Raw genomic sequence first — 16,048 nt, forward strand, 5'->3', positions numbered from 1 at the left:
GTTATTTCAGTTCCTGCTTCTGACCCCTCTCCAGTATGGATAATGGCATTGGTTCATTATTGTCACATGTGCCAAGATACAGTGAAAAGCTCCTCTTGCTTAATGTTTATATTATACAGATTAGATCATTACACAGTACATTGAGCTAGGATAATGTAAAACAATAAAAATGAATAATGTGTAAAGGCTACTGAAAAGACGTAGTGCAGGAATTTTGTGTGTCTTCTACCATTAAGACAAACACAAGTAATTGTTTAATCCTCTGGTGTTCCCATTCCCTAATGTCTGACTGTAAGGGGCAGCATTGGTCTTGCTGCTCTTTCCTCTTCCTATTTCTATAAAAGGTTGTATCCATTTTGCTTCTGGTCTGTATGTATTTATCTTTTACCTTGCCTAATTCTTTACTAAGAATATGCCAGGTTCTCACAAGCATCATTAGGATTGAGCCTGGACCCACGGGGGCTGTGCAGCAGTAGCCCTAACAGCTGTGCTATGTGCTATCCACAGCAATTGTAGCAAAGGGTTTACAAGGCAAGTTTTTTGTTGGTCCATGTTGCAAGAGGGTTGGAGTACAATCGTAGATCAGTCACATTGGCAGCATCTGAAATATTTTGTGGAGTTTTGCATGAGTTTATATCCTTCAATCTCACAACCAAGCAGGATAACTATAAATAGTGTGACACTCATCGATAACATATTTACAAATGTTACTGATGAGAAAATAACAGGCGGTTTACTCATTATTGATATTAGCGATCACCTGCCTGTTTTTGTAGCTTTTGAGAGCTGCATCATGATTAATAATGAAATTAAAACTAGTAGGTTAATTCAACATATAACAGAAGGTACCATTAAATCTCTTTAAGGAGGAGTTAATTAAGCAAGATTGGAATACAATCTATGAAGAACAGGGGTCCGCAACCTTTTGTGCACCGCGGACCGGTTTAATATTGACAATATTCTTGCGGACCTCACAGTGGGCGTGATGGGGAATGAGGAAAGGTGCAGTTGACTCATATCGATTCATATCGCCAATCATATTGTTTCCTTGTGGCCTGGTAGCACATGCTCACGGCCCGGTGGTTGGGGACCACTGAATTGTAGATGAAGCCTATGAAGCATTCGTTTCTGTAATGACTAATTTGTATGATAAACATTGCCCACCAGTTAAAAAAAGTTGACAGAGAAGTATATTGATAAGTCTTGGCTAACAAAGGGAATACAAAATGCTTGTAAAAAGAAAAAAATGTACTATATAAGAAATTCTTGAAACATAGAACAAAGGAAGCTTAAATTAAATACAAGATATATAAAAATAAGTTAACAAGTATTATGAGATCTAGTGAAGGGAGTTATTATAGTAAATTATCTGAGAATAATAGAAATAATATTAAAATACTTGGAGAGTTTTAAATGAAATTATTAAAAAGGATAAAAGAAAAACAATTTACCCATATTACTTTAATTCAAACAATGATATGGTAATAAACGATACTAATTTGGTTGCAAATAGGTTTAATGATTTCTTTGTTAATGAGGGAACTAAATTAGCTAAATTAATTACTGAACCCAGCAGTAAAGATAGCGTAAATAGTAATATTGTCAATATAAACACTTACACTATGTTTATTAGAGCAACTGAGGAAAAAGAAATAATTCATATAGTATTTAAATCAAAGAGCAAGAAATCAACAGATTGGAATGGATATGATATGTATTTAAGTAAAAACATCATTGACTGTGTTGTGAAACCACTGACTCATATTTGTAATCAGTCTTTGCTGGAAAATTTCCCAATAAAATGAAAATAGCCAAGGTCATTCCAATATACAAAGCTGGAGGCAAACATCTATTTTCAAATTATAGACCAGTTCCTTTGCTCTCACAGTTTTCAAGAATATTGGAAAAAATATTTGTAAAGGTTAAATGATTTCATAACAAAACATAATATACTCTGTGAACAGCAATATGGTTTCAGAAAAAACAGAACCACTACAGTAGCATTAATAGATTTTGTAGAAGAAATATCAAACGCTATAGAAAGAAAGGAATACACAGTGGGCATATTCCTTGATCTAAAAAGAGTATTTGACACCATTGACCATAAATTATTATTAACAAAATTAGAAAGATATGGTATTAGAGGGGTGGCACATGACTGGTTAAGTAGTTACTTGGAAGACAGGTATCAGTATATACATATAAACAACTTGAATTCAAAACTTTTGAGGGTAACTTGTGGGGTTCCCCAAGGTTCAGTGCTTGGTTCATTGCTGTTTATTTTGTATATAAATGATATATGTATGGTCTCTCAGACATTAAAATATATATTATTTGCTGATGATACAACTACATTTTGTAGTGGGGAACATCTGAAACAACTTTTGGATACAGTGGAGAAAGAACGAAACATTATAAAGAAATGGTTTGATACTAACAAGTTATCACTGTTCACTTACTGTCCCATACATGACTTACTGTGTAGAGGTATGGGGAAATACATACAAAACAAATACAAACTCTATTTTTCTACTCCAAAAGAAAGTCATACGAATTGTAAATAAGACAAGTTATTATGAGCCAACCAATCCACTATTTATTCAACTAAACACTTTAAAATTCAGAGATTTTGTAGATTTTAAAATAATACAAGTTATGTATGAAGTAAAGATGGACAGCTACCATAAAGTATCCAAAGGTTGCTTAAAATGAGAGTAAGTCAACATGATTTGAGAGGAACATGTATATTTCAAAAACACAGGATAAGAACAAATGTAAAAAATCATTGTATTTCAGTCAGATGAGTGAATCTATGGAACAGTTGTAGTGAGAATTTAAAAACATGCACCACACTTAAGTTTAAAAAATTATTTTAAAATAATTTAATGAACAAATATAAAATACATGATTTAAAATGTATGGGTGTAAGGTAAATAAATCATACTTGGAGTTGATTTTGTGTTAATAGATTATGAAATTTTTTTTGATGTGATGATTGACGCCAAATATGTTGTTTTATAAGTAAGAGGGGTAGGCGTAATAAGCTATAGCTTCAGCCTGCACTCTTTTGGTCTGTTTTAAAAAATATCTGGTTTTGTTGTAATTTTGTCCTATGAAATCATCATTGAATGATGCTTTTTGTTATGTTTGTACTGACTGAAATAAATTTCATTCATTCATCCATTCATTCATTCATGGCTGAAGAAATGCTTGCCTATGAGAGGGGTAGCTTAAACTTACCAGATTCCTAGAATAAGATTTTTCCTTTGAAGAGAGATTGAGTAGAATATGTTAACTGACAAAAGTTCAGAATGACAGATGGCTCACAGAATGTGCAAGAATTAAGGATGACGAGCTCCTAAGAGGCTGAGTTGTCTGGCTTAGTTGCAGGGTTTAAAAGTAGGGAAAAGTTGCTGAGCACAATTTGGTCCTTGTGAGAAATTACTGAGGTGATTGTAAATCTTTGGACTGCTTTATTCCAAAGAACTGTGGATCATTCAAACTTTGTACACTAGGGGAATTGGGGATTATGGAAACAGGTGGGAAAATGGATTGAGTTGTTCAACTATGAACAGCCTGGTTGGAGGAGCAGACAAGAGAAGCCTTGAACCCTCTATCTAGCCCTTCCAAGGACACAATTTAACTCCCAGCTACAGCAGCTTGAACTGCAATATCTTCTGTTACCACAAGCTTCCCAAAATAGGATAACTTCTCTTTATATTGTTGAGTGTCAAAATTCACAATCAAAACTGAAGACAATTTTTTAAATGTGATCAGAATGTATTTGATAGAAAATCCCTTTGTAACCTGTGAGATAAATAGTTCAGAACTATTATAGTACATTTTAGGCTGTCTTAAATGCTTGTCACTGCATTATGTAAAACAAGATGTATTACAATTTATTGAATTTAAATTACCGCCAACATTGCTGGTCATGTATGTTCATCCCAATTTGTTATATAAAAAGGTTTTCTTTCTTATAATGTGACTTATTTGGAAGATGTTGCTCGAATGTTCAGGTATTTTTTAATGACTGTTCTCTTTCGTGTATCAAATACAGGTTGATAGATCACTGCCGACGTTTTCACAAAGGGCAAATTCTGTCACAGCAATTTGAAAAGAAAGCTTTATAATTTATACTGGCAGCCCCCAGGTTATGATGGTGTTTTCATTCCTAGAACTATTCCTAACTGAAACCAAAAAGGTGGAAATGAATAAAAAAAATTGTTGTGTGGGAGAGGAGCACAGAAACAGCTGTGCCAGGAGAGTGAGCCGGTACGGGGAGAGCAGCTGCTGGCCTGCTGGCTGACTCGAGTGAAGGAGTGACTCTGCTCAGTATTCTCAGCTCTGTTCTGCTCAACTCAGCCCCTTGTGGATTGGGGGATGAGGTTAGTGTAGGAGAGAGAGGCAGCATGTCGAAGCACTGGCAGAAGATGCTTGCAGTCCCATGGTAGACAGAAAAATCCATCCTGCTGGTCTCCCAAACGCTTGTTAGAATGTGTCCACTAACAACACCGGAGTTGGGGTGGGGGGGGGGTGGAATCTGTAGTGATGAAGCAAAATAACACCAGAGGTATTTTATTTACCTTTGTGCCATTCACTGGATCCATTTAGCTTACTTATGAATTTGATCATGGAAACTTATGGCTTAAAAAAACTAATCAAAAATTACCTACATTTCTTGTAAAAACAAATCATTTTTAATATTATTTCATTTTAGGTGCCAACAGCCAGTGCAGCAGTGGAGGGAACTTCTGCACTAAATAGAGTTCGATGGGCATCGACTGGCAGAGAGGTGGCAGTTGGAGATTCAGAAGGACATGTATGGGTTTATGATGTCAGTGAGGTAACTAACAAACGTTTCTTTATAATTATCTTTGAAATCACTTTAGTCAGTCTGATTTGCTGTTATTTGTATGCCTCTGAATTTCTGACATTTCGCATCTTCCTTAAGTCTTTGAAAAGCATTTTTACACTTGTGTTCTACTCAAATACGAAGGACAAGTATGTTTGCATATACCCGCACAAAGTTTTTGTATATGACGATTTAATGCCACTCTTTATGTACACACTTCTGACAATCAGCTGTGACTGCAGATAACCAGTTGCTCTCTTCTTGGGCAATCCCTCTGGATTGAGGATGGCATTTCTGCTGAGCTAGCTAATGAGGCTAAAGTGGAGACTATAGACCCTCCAACAGGGTAGACAAAAGTGACCTATGAGACAGTTTTTGAACTGGTATCCTATCACTATAATGCAGGGTTCCTGTGGAACCTCCTTGCATGGCCTCGAGGTCTCTCAATACTAGTCCAAATGCTCTTTCTCAAATTTGAGTGGACGATGGATTAGAGGTCCCTGTGAATCAACAGGGATGCCACATTTCACAACAGTAATCTATCACTCAATGTCAGCATTCCAAAGAGCTGATTATTGACTTCAGGAGGAATAAACTGGAGGTCTGGGAGCCAGTCCTCATTGGGGGATCAGAGGTGAAGAGGATCAGAAACTTTGAATTCCTCGGTGTTATCATTTCAGAAGATCTGTCCTGGGTCCAGCATGTGAGTGCCATTACAGAGAAAGCAGGGTAGCACCTCTACTTCCTTAGAAGCTTGCAAAGGTTCAGGATGTCATCTAAAACTTTGACAAACTTCTGTAGATGTGCGATGCAGAGTACATTACCTGTTTGTTTCATGACCTGGTATGGATGCACCAATGCCTTTGAACAGAAATACCTACAAAAAATAGTGGATACGGACTAGTCCATCACTGGTAAAGCCGTTTTCTCCCCCCGCCCCCCCATTGAGCACATCTACATGGAGCACTGTTGTAAGAAAGCAGCATCCATCATCAAGGATCCATCCACCATTCAGACCATGCTCTCTTTTCACTGCTGTCATCAGGAGAAAGGTACAGGAGCCAGAGAACCCACACCATCAGGTTCAGGAACAGTTATTACCCCTCAACCATCAGGCTCTTGAATCAGAGGGGATAACTTCACTCGCCCCATCACTGAACAGTTCCCACAATCTACGGACCACTTTCAAAGACTTTTCCATCTCATGTTCTTGACATTTATTGCTTATTAATTTGTTGTTAATATTATTTCTTTTTCTTTCTTTCTTTCTGTATTTGCACAATTTGTTGTCTTTTGCACACTGGTTGTTTTGTTGGGTTTGATCTTTCATTGATTCTGTTGTGTTTCTTGTATTTACTGTGAATGCCTAGAAGAAAATAAAATTTCAGCATTATATATGGTGATAATAAATTTACTTTGAACTTTGTATGCATTGACTATATCCTTGAACCCTAACCCTATTTTTAGGAACAAACACAAAAAGCTGGAAGAACTCAGTAGGACAGGCAACATTTATGGAGGGAGATTAAGAATTGACCTTTCAGGCTGAGGCCCTTCACCTGACTGGAAAGGAAAGGGGAAGAAGCCAGAATAAGAAGGTGGGAGGATGGGAAAGAGAATAAGCTGGAAGCTGACAGATGAAGCCAAGTTAGGGGGAAGGTAGGTGGGTGGGGGAGGTGGGAATGAAGCGAGAGGCTGGGAGAAGGTAAATGGTTGACGGAGAAGGAGCCTGTTAGTGGAGGAGAGAGGATCATGGGAGAAAGGGAAGGAGGAGGGGCACCAGAAGGAGGTGTAGGGTAGGTGTGGAGAAGACCAGGGGTAAGAGGGGAGCTAGAATGGAAAAGGTGGTAGTTTCGAAATTACCAGAAGTTAGTGAAATCAGTATTCATGCTGTTGGGTTGGAGAGTACCTAGACAGAATATGAGTTGTCGTTTCTCCAACCTGAGACTGGCTTCACCGTGGCAGTAGAGAAGCCCATGGACTGACATGGCAGAATAAGAATGGGAAGTGGAATTAAAATGGGTAGACTCTAGGAGACCCCACCTTTTGCAGTGGAGAGAACGAAGCTGTTTGATGAATTCATCCCCAGTCTACATCAGGTTTCACTGATGTAGAGAATGTAAGTTACTTCTTAAGAATCATTCTATACATATTTTTTTAAAAAGGATTCTGCTCTTCTCTATTCTGACATGAGGCCATTTCCTTTATTGACCTCCAACAGATGACTCTCATCACCAACCCCCACCCTACCAGCTTTCCCATATCCTTGCAATTTGTTCTTTATTACATGCCCAGTAAATCTCCTCTCATTCTTTTACCACTTACATTGTGGTACTTTTATAGTTGGCAATGAACTTACTAGCAAGTTTTGGGGATGTGGGAGCTAACTTGCGTAATGATTGGGAGAACATGCAAACTTGATGTGCATGTCAGGATCAAACCCAGGTTCCTGGAGTTGAGAGCTTGTACCATCATGTTGTTCTTATTTTCATTTTATTAAATATGAGAGAAGTTTGTTCCTTTCAGCATTTAGATGAGTTTTAGAAATCTGATAAAAGTGCCTGCCATGTTTTATCAAGATTGATTTTAAGTGAATACAATAATTAATAACATGCATTTGAAAATAAAAGTAATTGACAGTGTAAAACAGAAATTTTCAGAGTTTTAATTTTAATTTTGTATTTCTTCCTTTATCCTCATTATGTTCATAGTAATCATGATAAACAAGATAGATTCAGGAAATGGGGATCTGTTCTTTGGAATTTAATACAAAATTTTGTAAATCTAAGTTTCTCCAAACATTTCTAGTAACTATAGAAACTTGGACATGCATTTTATGATGTACTCAGTATGCGTTGCCTTTCAATTTTGTTTTTCCTCCTGATTTCAAAGTCTTTATGGAACAGGATCTGGCATTACTTTGTGCCTGATTTAAAACAGTCTTCTATCAACGTCCAGATTTTATCAGAGAAAATACTAGCATGAAGGGGCAATTGTGTAGAATTAGTGACACTATAAAGACTACTTTTCAATAGCAAAATTTAATTTTAATGCCTAAGCTGTTTAATATCAAATATCATATAAGAAAATGAGGTAGAAATATTTTTTCCTTTTATTCTGTGTGTGTGTGTGTGTGTGTGTGTGTGTGTGTGTGTGTGTGTGTGTTGCTATATAGCTATAGTGATAGATGTGGCAACCCCTGAATGACAGTAACATCAGGAAGAAAGAATATGAGAAGCTGGAGAAATACCAGGGCTTGAAAGAGCAGATAGAAAGGATGTGGAAGGTTATATATGTATAAACTATTTTCTCAAAACACTTCCATTTCCCATCTACCACCAACTTGTCTTTGTATTCCAATTAATAACAGCTTCTCTACTGTATTTAAATAATTAATGATTCCTTGAATCATTTTGGGGGATAATTCTGCACCCTTTCCAAAGCTTTCGTGTATCCTGAATTAGGATGCCAAAACTAGACAATTCTCCAGTTGTAGCCTAACCAGTGTGCAATAAAGTTTCATCGTGATCTTATTTTTGTATCCTGCTTTCCAGATGCTACTTTAACCATTTTCTCAATCTTCCCTTGTACGTACTGTACATTCTAAGATCTCTGTCCCTGAACCCCTAACCTCCTTCAGAACTGTGCCCTCTAACCCTGCTGCAGAAAGTTTAGCTAGAGAATAAAGATTTTTGTGCTAAGAATCAAGCATATTTTCCAATCTGTTTTTTCCTATTCATTTTTTAAAAAAATGTACGTGACCAATAGAAATAATCACTATTGAGATATGTAGATAGAGAAGCATTTTAATTTTAAATATTCTTTCCCCATTTATTGATGAAAATCTGCAATCTACTAGGAGTATGATCTTAGTCTGGGACAATTGTTCCAAATTGAAATTTCTGAAACCTGGAGCAGTGTGTGTATGTATATATATATATATATATATATATATAAACTTACAGTGCAAATAAAACTTGTGTAATAGAGGCTCAGCTGATGAATTGATCTGGAGTAAAACTACATCTTGGGTCTCCATTTCCATCATATTTTTAACAGTTGAGACAGTTACATCAGAGAATTCTAACATAATCAGTTGCTCAATCAGGATGGAACGTAAAGGCATAGATGTCATTCAACAACTGTGCAGAGTCTGGCTGAGACCAAATCTGAATTGCTACATAACAGTTTTCTTATTGTTTTATGTATTTCCTTATGACATGGAATGAAGTTATTTTGGCCCATTGAATCAAGGCTGGCTTGTAGACCAATCACTAATACCTCCACTAATTTTACTTGTAACCTATTCTATCCTCATTCTCATCAATTCTAGATTTTGCTTCTCATCTACACACGGAGTAATTTACAGTGGCCATTGAACTTGACAGCGTACATACTTCTGGGATGTGGGTGGAAACTGGAGTCATAAACCACTTGGTGCTCACAATGTGCTGCCTCTACACTGGTGAAATTAAGCATAGGTTAGGTAATTGCCTTGTAGAGCATCTACCTGCGTTCTGTCCGCAATGTTCAGCCTGAATTTCTAGTTGTACATTATTTTAATTCCTTACTACTTTCACACCAGTCTCTATCCACAGTCTTCTCCATTAATCTGGAGAGGTTTAAAGCAATGAGCAGCTTATAGCCCATTGATATGAACATCAAATTTTACAATTTTTGGGTAACCCACGTGCCCAAAATCCACATTCAGCCAGATATTGGGTTTTCTACTCTTTGACTGCTTACTTTATAAACATTGCAAACAAATAGCAGACGTTTTGCCAGAGAAACTTAGCGAATCGAGCAACATCTGTGGGAGGAAAGGAATTGTTGACTTTCCAGGTCGAAACTCGTGATGTTTTATTATTTTTCTGTCTCCTTGTGGAATGCCAGTCAACCTGCATCAAGTAGTTCACCGTCCAGGTTTAGCTATGCGAATCTATTTCCAGTTTCTCCGGTAGGGCAGTATCCTCACAAAGATCACTGGCTTCCTTCTTTTTGCATTTTCACTTGGCTTTACAAAGGACAACTCATTCTCCATGACCTCAAATCTAATAATGTTTACATCCTTATCAAACCTTCCTGACCAGATGCTATCATGTTCTCTTGAATTTCGTTTCCTGGGCATTATGTGCATTTTCCATTCCATTGTGCTGGCTGTCTAAGCTCGGAAATTTTCTCATTATTCTCATGCAGGTGTCAAAGTCATCATGAGGGAACTCTTCATAACTCCGTTAGTTTGTACTTTTTAATAAATGTTTCAGATTGCACTTTAGCATAGGTTTAGAGGAGAAATAGAATTCTTTTAGATTTTTTTTGTATGCAACTCTTTGCACATGTGTTTATGAAGAGAAGATAGCCACTAACTCTTTGTAAGGTAATCTTTACCACCTGATCAGGCAGATGGTGGCCAAATGTAGACATCTGAAGCTATAGGCCAACAGTTTAATGTCCACATAAAATCTGATTCTCAATCACTCACTGTTTTATGAGAATCTTCATTTGAAATACAGTACATTGAAGCAATTAAATTCATCATAATTTGAGCGGAAATGTTAAGTTCCTATTGCACATTTGGACTCCCTTTCTAATGACCGGTACATTATTGTGTGATACTAATACAAGCATATCATAACTTTCACTCAAATTAGCTTAACTACTGTAGAGATATAGCAATTTCTGAGCCATTACTGGATGATGATGGGGGATTCCTGTTGGACAACATTTCAGTCTCCTGACTGATCTTGTCAGTGAGATAGAATCAGGCCTGGCTGTGATGCTCCAGAGTACAACGAAGTCTGGCATTGCTATCTTAGTTTGCAAGGGGTGGTTGATAAAGCATTTAAACCAATGACTGGTTAATAGTAATGGAGTAGTTGGGGGTGGGGGCGTAAGTAAATACGACTCTCAGAAAACAATAAGTTTATTGTACAGCAGTCTAATTCAGTAAGTACCTTCTTTAAGGAGCAGAGAAGACAAATTATTACGATTTCGTAATGAAGGTGGGTACTTTCTCTGGAAAATGCAGTGTACTCAACTTTAAGCCTTACAGTGGCATGCAAAAGTTTGGGAACCCTGGTCAAAATTTCTGTTACTGTGAATAGTTAAGTGAGTAAAGGTGAACTGATTTCCAAAAGGCATAAAGTTAAAGATGACACATTTCTTCAAGATTTTAAGCAAGATTACTTTTTTGTCCCTATCTTTTAGTTTCAAAATAAAAATGGAAAAGGGCCCGAAGCAAAAGTTTGGTTACCCTGCATGGTCAGTACTTAGTAACACCCCTTTGGCAAGTATCACAGCTTGTAAACGCTTTCTGTAACCAGCTAAGGGTCTTTCAATTCTTTTTTGGAGGATTTTCACCCACTCTTCCTTGCAAAAGGCTTCTAGTTCTGTGAGATTCTTGGGCCGTCTTGCATGCACTGCTCTTTTGAGTTCTAACCACAGATTTTCGATGATGTTTAGGTCGGGGGACTGTGAGGCCCATGGCAAAACCTTCAGCTTGCTCCTCTTGAGGTAGTCCATTGTGGATTTTGAGGTGTTTAGGATTATTATCCTATTGTAGAAGCCATCCTTTTTTCATCTTCAGCTTTTTTACAGACAGTGTGATGTCTGCTTCCAGAATTTGCTGGTATTTAATTGAATTTATTCTTCCCTCCACCAGTGAAATGTTCCCCATGCCACTGGCTGCAACACAAGCCCAAAGCATGATCGATCCACCCCCGTGCTTAACAGTTGGAGAGGTGTTCTTTTCATAAAATTCTGCACCCTTTTTTCTCCAAACGTACCTTTGCTCATTGCAGCCAAAAAGTTCTATTTTAACTTCATCAGTCCACAGGACTTGTTTCCAAAATGCATCAGGCTTGTTTAGATATTCCTTTGCAAACTTCTAATGCTGAATTTTGTGGTGAGGACACAGGAAAGGTTTTCTTCTGATGACTCTTCCATGAGGGTCATATTTGTGCAGGGGTCACTGCACATTAGAACAGTGTACCACCACTCCAGAGTCTGCTAAATCTTCCTGAAGGTCTTTTGCGGTCAAATGGGGGTTTTGATTTGCCTTTCTAGCAATCCTATGAGCAGTTCTCTTGGAAAGTTTTCTTGGTCTTCCAGACCTCAACTTGGCTTCCACTGTTCCTCTAAACTGCCATTTCTTAATTACATTACGAGCTGAGGAAATGGCTACCTGAAAACACTTTGCTATTTTCTTATAGCCTTCTCCTGTTTTGTGGGCATCATTTATTTTAATTTTCAGAGTGCTAGGCAGCTGCTTCGAGGAGCCCACGGAGCCCATGGCTGCTGATTGTTGGGACAAGTTTTGAAGAGTCCGGGTATTTATAAAGCTTTGAAATTTGCATCACCTGGCCTTTCCTAACGAAGACTGTGAACAAGCCATAGCCCTAACAAGCTAATTAAGGTCTGAGACCTTGGTAAAAGTTATCTTAGAGCTCAAATCTCTTGGGGTGCCCAAACATTTGCATGGTTCTCCTTTCCTTTTTCTCACTCTAAAATTGTGCAAAACAAAAATAATACACTAATCTTGCTTAAAATGTTGAAAAGAATGTTTCATCTTTAACTTTGACTTTTGGAGATCAGTTCATCTTCTACTCACTCAACTATTCACAGTAACAGAAACTTTGACCAGGGGTGTCCAAACTTTTGCATGCCACTGTACAGGTGTCCCCCGCTTTTGGAACGTTTGCTTTACGACACCTCGCTGTTACGAAAGACCTACATTAGTTACCTGTTTTCGCTAACAGAAGGTATTTTCACTGTTACGAAAAAAGGCAGCGCACGAGAAAGGCAGCGTGCGCCCCGAGCAGCCAAGCTCCTCCCCTGGAACTGCATTCTAGGTGGCATTGCTTAAACATGTGCCTGTGGATATCTGTGCTTTATGTCGATTTATTTTGAGTATCCGTTAACAAGATGAGTTCTAAGGTATAGGAAAAGCCTAAAAGAGCTCATAAGGGTGTTACACTTAGCGTAAAACTAGACATAATTAAGCGTTTCGATCTTGGTGAACGAAGTAAGGACAAAGTGAATTTGGCTTGTGGAAGTTGACGAAGATGATGTGAAGAGGTTTTTGGCATCCCATGACCAAGAACTGATAGATGAAGAGCTGATGCAATTGGAAGAGGAAGGGATAACAATCGAAACTGAATGCAGTAGCGAACGGACCGAAAATAAAGTCGTCCAGGAACTGAACGTGAAGCAGCTGTGAGATTTTAGCTGCAACTGACAACAATGATTGCAGAAAAGTACAACTTTAATTTTGAAAGGGTATGTAGGTTCAGGGCATATTTGCAGGATGATTTGAGTGTTTACAAAGAACTGTATGATAGAAAAATGCAGGAAGCTAAGCAGTCAAGCATACTGTCGTTTTTCAAGCCTTCCACATCAGCTACAGCAGACGATGAACCTCGACCTTCGACATCGAGGCAGGCAGACATAGAAGAAGATGATCTGCCTGCCCTGTTGGAAACAGACGACGATGAGGTGGCACCCCAGTGTCCCACCACCCCAGTGGTCCCCAACCTCCAGGCCGTGGACTGATACATTGCTGCGAAGAATGCAGCGGTAGCCAGGACGCACCCAGCACATCTTTAAGAAAAAAGCCGAAATAAACAAGTTAATTAATCAGGTGCTGCCCAGCATGTAAATGTCGGCCCAGATCAGAGGCGATTGCCGATTGCGTCACCTCTGATCTGGGCTGACATTTACATGCTGGGCAGCATCTAATTAATTAGCTTGTCTATTTCAGCTTTATTCTTAAAGGTGTGCTTGGTGCATCCCGGCCACCACTGCATACTTCGCGGATCGGTATCTGTCCGCAGCCTGGAGGTTGGGGACCACTGTACCACCTCAACCTCGGACGACTCAGCCTAACACACCATCATCAGTGTGCTCGGCGCTGTCTTCCCGATTCCGGTAAGTGATACTACACTGTACATGCATTATTTCTGCTTTATATAGGCTGTGTATTTTTGTGTTATTTGGTATGATTTGGCAGCTTCATAGCTTACAGGTTACCGGAGAGAGTGATTCTGCCAAGAGCGCTTGTGTGAGATTTTTGCTACGGTGGACAGTGCAGCAATGATTATAGAAAAGTATTTCTATCTTATATAGGCTGTGTATTTATCATGTCATTCCTGCTTTTACTATATGCTACTGTTATTTTACGTTTTATGTGTTATTCGGCATGATTTGGTAGGTTTTTTTTGGGTCTGTGAACGCTCGCAAATTTTTCCCATATAAATAAATGGTAATTGCTTCTTCACTTTACAACATGCCTGCTTACAGGCCGTTTCATAGGAACGCTCTACCTTCGGATGGCAGGGGAAATCTGTATATGAAAAATAAATCTCGGTTAATTATAGGAATATGTTCACGTTTGATTGACAAGAATTACTCAAGTCATCTGGTAAGCTAGAGATAGCACTGTCACCATATGCAGTCATAAATGTGTTATCTTCAAAGGCAAGTTTGAATTAAGTTCGCTTAATAAATTTCTGAGTTCTGGGAGGAGATTGCCCTTGAATTTAGTGTATTGGCTTAGATAGCTGCTTCTTGGCAAATTTTAAAACTATGTACAAATCCTGCCGAGGTGACCAGAAATGCTGACAAAATGCAAGTGGTTTTATATAACCACGTCTCTGCTGCTGGATAAACTGGGCAGCAGTTAAGTTCTTCTATTCCACTGACTATGGAAGCAGTACCAAATCAAACTTTTTTTTAAGAGTTTTGATTTTTTAAATTTGTTTTTCCTATTAAGAGAAATTTAAGCCTAGTGTACCTCAACACCATCTCTATTTCTCCCAGCATCGCCTTTAGTTTCCTGCAGTAACCATCTTTGGGGTACTCTTTTGAATACAAATACTCAGTTGTGTCAAATTATGGGGATTTTTTTGGCATGCAGGCCTACATCCACTAGGGAGTAGGTTGAGACTAGCCAAACTTGCATCACATATGACCTTCACACCAAGCCTCCAGAGTTTTGTCCTATTTGTTTCTGTTAAATTTGGTTCCATAAGAATGAAAGGATGACTTGTCTAAATTCCATAACAGAGAAGTGCACAATTCTGAAGTTTCCTGATATATTAGTTGATGACTCCTTATGTTTGTTAAGCTACATGTATTTAAGGCCAGTGGTTTAGCAATGTGACAAGATACAGTAATTAAACTCTTAAATGTTTTATTCTTGTAACTTCTGCTTTTATTCACGTTATACAGTAATCTTGACTAATCAGTTTATAAACTATAATTTGATGTTCAGTGCATTCAAAATACAAACGTAAAAATTAAACAGGAAATGAGCAAACTCTGAAAACTTGAGAATTTCTAAAAGGTGAAGCTCTTCCACATTATTCTCATTCACAGCAATTGGCAATCCCTCACAGTGATGAATGGGCTCGTTTTGCTAGGACCTTGGTGGAAATACGGGCTAACCGGGCAGATGCTGAAGAAGAAAGTGTAGTTGAACTGTCTGCGCAGCTGTAAGCATTTATCTACACCCAATGCCTTGTCAACCCAATGATGCCATCCGAGATATGCCAGTGTAAAGTGCCATTTAAGATGAAAAGCTGCTGCTATTATTTTTTTTGTTTCGCACTTCTTTATAAAATGTTAAGTGTTCAAAAGCCATAATGCAAATTGAAATAAACTTCTGGGTTCTGTGTTGTTAAATGGGTGTTAAATTCTAAAACTATACAGTAAATTCTCAATGCATTGTAATTGGATGGTTTTATTTGATGACATGAACCTATAGTTAAATTTTGTGTTGGCAGGCTTGTATGCTATAGATCTATTAAATCCATATGATGCCAGAATATGATGTGCAGATGTAGCAAGTCATGCTGTACAAGACTAAGCCAAGAATTTCAAATGTGGTGTTTTGAAATGTGCATTCATAGTGCACACATTATGAATGGTTGTACTGTATTAGATTGCTTCATATTTATTAAACTACTGTATGGAAATACTAGAAAATAATTAAACTAATTTAGAACATGTACCATCTTTGTTGTCTCTATGCTTTCCAATTTTTCTCAGTAAACTGAAATATTTAGCTTTCATTTAAGAGAACACTTAAAACCATCACCCAAATCATATGGTAGTAGTTCTCATTTAAATAGGAGTTTTAAAGGTTCCAGTATATTTGCTATACCATCACTCTCATCTGCATTCTACTAAATAAAC

The 16,048-nt window shown here is 37.9% G+C and overlaps 1 protein-coding gene across 1 annotated transcript in view; it reads left to right on the top strand.

The window, feature by feature from the left end:
- Positions 1–15,777, top strand: part of LOC140194728 (cytoplasmic dynein 1 intermediate chain 1) — a 208,536-nt gene extending 192,759 nt beyond the window's left edge. The window contains exons 16-17 of the mRNA XM_072251990.1: positions 4,721–4,846; positions 15,230–15,777. Coding sequence (XP_072108091.1) covers positions 4,721–4,846; positions 15,230–15,349 — 246 coding nt within the window. The 3' untranslated portion in view covers positions 15,350–15,777. The remainder of the gene's footprint in view (positions 1–4,720; positions 4,847–15,229) is intronic.
- Positions 15,778–16,048: the final 271 nt, after the last annotated feature.

This window comes from Mobula birostris, chromosome 3 (assembly GCF_030028105.1).
Source record: "Mobula birostris isolate sMobBir1 chromosome 3, sMobBir1.hap1, whole genome shotgun sequence".
Taxonomy (NCBI): domain Eukaryota; kingdom Metazoa; phylum Chordata; class Chondrichthyes; order Myliobatiformes; family Myliobatidae; genus Mobula; species Mobula birostris.